At 49.4% G+C, this 1,940-nt stretch overlaps 1 protein-coding gene across 1 annotated transcript in view; it reads right to left on the bottom strand.

Annotated features, from left to right (window-relative positions):
* The window catches only part of LOC106298015, a 2,321-nt gene extending 1,061 nt beyond the window's left edge, over positions 1-1,260 (bottom strand). The window contains exons 1-2 of the mRNA XM_013734120.1: positions 213-1,260; positions 51-117 (exon numbers count right to left, since the gene is read on the bottom strand). Coding sequence (XP_013589574.1) covers positions 51-117; positions 213-1,260 — 1,115 coding nt within the window. The remainder of the gene's footprint in view (positions 1-50; positions 118-212) is intronic.
* Positions 1,261-1,940: the final 680 nt, after the last annotated feature.

Below are 1,940 nucleotides of genomic sequence, written 5' to 3'. Positions count from 1 at the left end.
AAGTCGCTCCTGCGTTCTTTAGGCCGAAAGGTATGACCTTGTAGCAATACGTCCCTCTGTCCGTTATGAACGCCGTTTTCTCGCGGTCGTCCATGTACATCATGATTTGATTGTATCCTGAAAAAGCGTCCATAAATGTTAGGAGCTAATTGCCGGCAGTCGACTCCACCAGACGGTCGATATGCGACGGTCGATATGCGGGAGAGGGTAACTGTCTTTTGGACAGGCTTTGTTCAAATCCGTGAAGTCAACACAAATGCGCCACTTCCCGTTTTTCTTTTTAACGACGACAGAGTTTGCTAGCCACTCTGGGTACCGTACCTCGGCGATGAAACCTGCGTCGAGCAACCTGTCAACTTCCTCATTTACTGCTTTGGACCGTTCGGGTCCGAGCTTCCGCCTCTTCTGTCGAATAGGCTTGAACGTCAGATCGACATTTAATTCGTGAGATGTTATTGCGGGGCCTATTCCCTTCATATCAGTAGTTACCCATGCAAAGGTTGAGGCATTCTCTTTGAGGAAAGAAATGATTAATGACTGCATATCGTCATAGAGATAAGTGCCAATGCGCACGACCTTCGATGGGTCAGCTTCATCGATGGGAACCTCGAGGATTTCTTCCTTCTGAGGGTGGATCTTATGTATTGGTTTGGTGACCGCGTTGACGAGAGAAGGTGATTGTTGTAGCTTGACCGCGGCGATAAGTAGCTCTCTCGCAGCCCGTTGATCCCCGCGGATCGTCTGCGTTGTTCCATCTTTCCCAGGAAACTTAACGCATTGGTGATAGGTGGAGGGAATGGCTTTCATGGAGTGTAACCAAGGCGTACCGAGGATTGCGTTGTAGGGCGCCTTAGCCCGGATAACAGAGAACTTAACAGTGCGGGTCACATCGCCTGCGTAAACTGGGAGACGAATTGTCCCAATCATTTTTTCCGAGGAGCCATTGAATCTCGTGAGAGTGCGTGAAGAGGGCTTCATGTCACGTAGGTCGACCCCCATCTTGTCGAGCGTGTCCTGAAAGATAAGGTCGACTGAGCTGCATGTGTCAACGAGAACCTTCGTGACCTGGCATTTGCCAATTCCGATATCGATTAGGTGCAGGTCGTTATGCGGCATGCTGATGCCGTGAGTGTCGGCCGCCGAGAAAGAGATTTGATGGTCTGCTTCGACTTGCGAAGGCCACTTTTGGGCGGTGATGGCTTGTCGCCTATAATCTTTAACTGCTCTTACCGAGTCCCCGCAAGGAGGTGAACCACCCATTATGACGTTGAGGTGCGGGGTGTTCGTAGCTTTCATCAATTCCCGTTGCGCTTGTCGTTTCGCTTCGAGGCACGGTCGTAAATCATGTTGCTTGGGCTGACTAAGCTTGGCGCGCAAGTCTTCAGCTTTGGAGTTGATCTGCTCATGTAAATCTGCGGCTGAGGTTGAAGGTGTGGAGCAGCTCCGATGCGGGTAGTCTTTCTTGCTTTAGACTCGTCGAGGGACGTCCTGAGGTCTGCCTCGTTCTTTTGTACCATTTCGGCCTTCCGCTTCAGAAAGGTGCGTAAGTCTTTGGAATCTGTTTTTCTGCCCAATTTTTCGCGCAAGTCCGTTGGTACCAGCGAAATTTTGTCATCCGAGGAATCAGCCTGTCGGGGGAGTATTACTTCCACCCGTCGCCGGTTCTTAGGTGGTTCTTCATCAGTTGATTCTCCTTCGAGGTTGAGATTTTTTATTGTGGCTCTCTCTGGATTAGCTTGCTCTTCTCTCTAAGGGGCTTTTGCTTGAGACTTCTGAGTTTTCTTCTCTTTGTTTTTGCTCCAACTCTTATTGTTCTTCGGCCTCTGCGGAGAAGACTCTATCTCGATTTCCCGCTTTCGATGGACTTGAGGAAATGTCCGTAAAGAACTTTACAATCCCTTTGTGTCGTGTGATTTGACTTCATGATAAGAACACCATTT

The sequence above is a fragment of the Brassica oleracea genome, chromosome C6, assembly GCF_000695525.1.
Source record: "Brassica oleracea var. oleracea cultivar TO1000 chromosome C6, BOL, whole genome shotgun sequence".
NCBI lineage: Eukaryota > Viridiplantae > Streptophyta > Magnoliopsida > Brassicales > Brassicaceae > Brassica > Brassica oleracea.
Note: the sequence above shows the minus strand (reverse complement) of the source record. Positions and strands in the feature narration are given on the sequence as shown.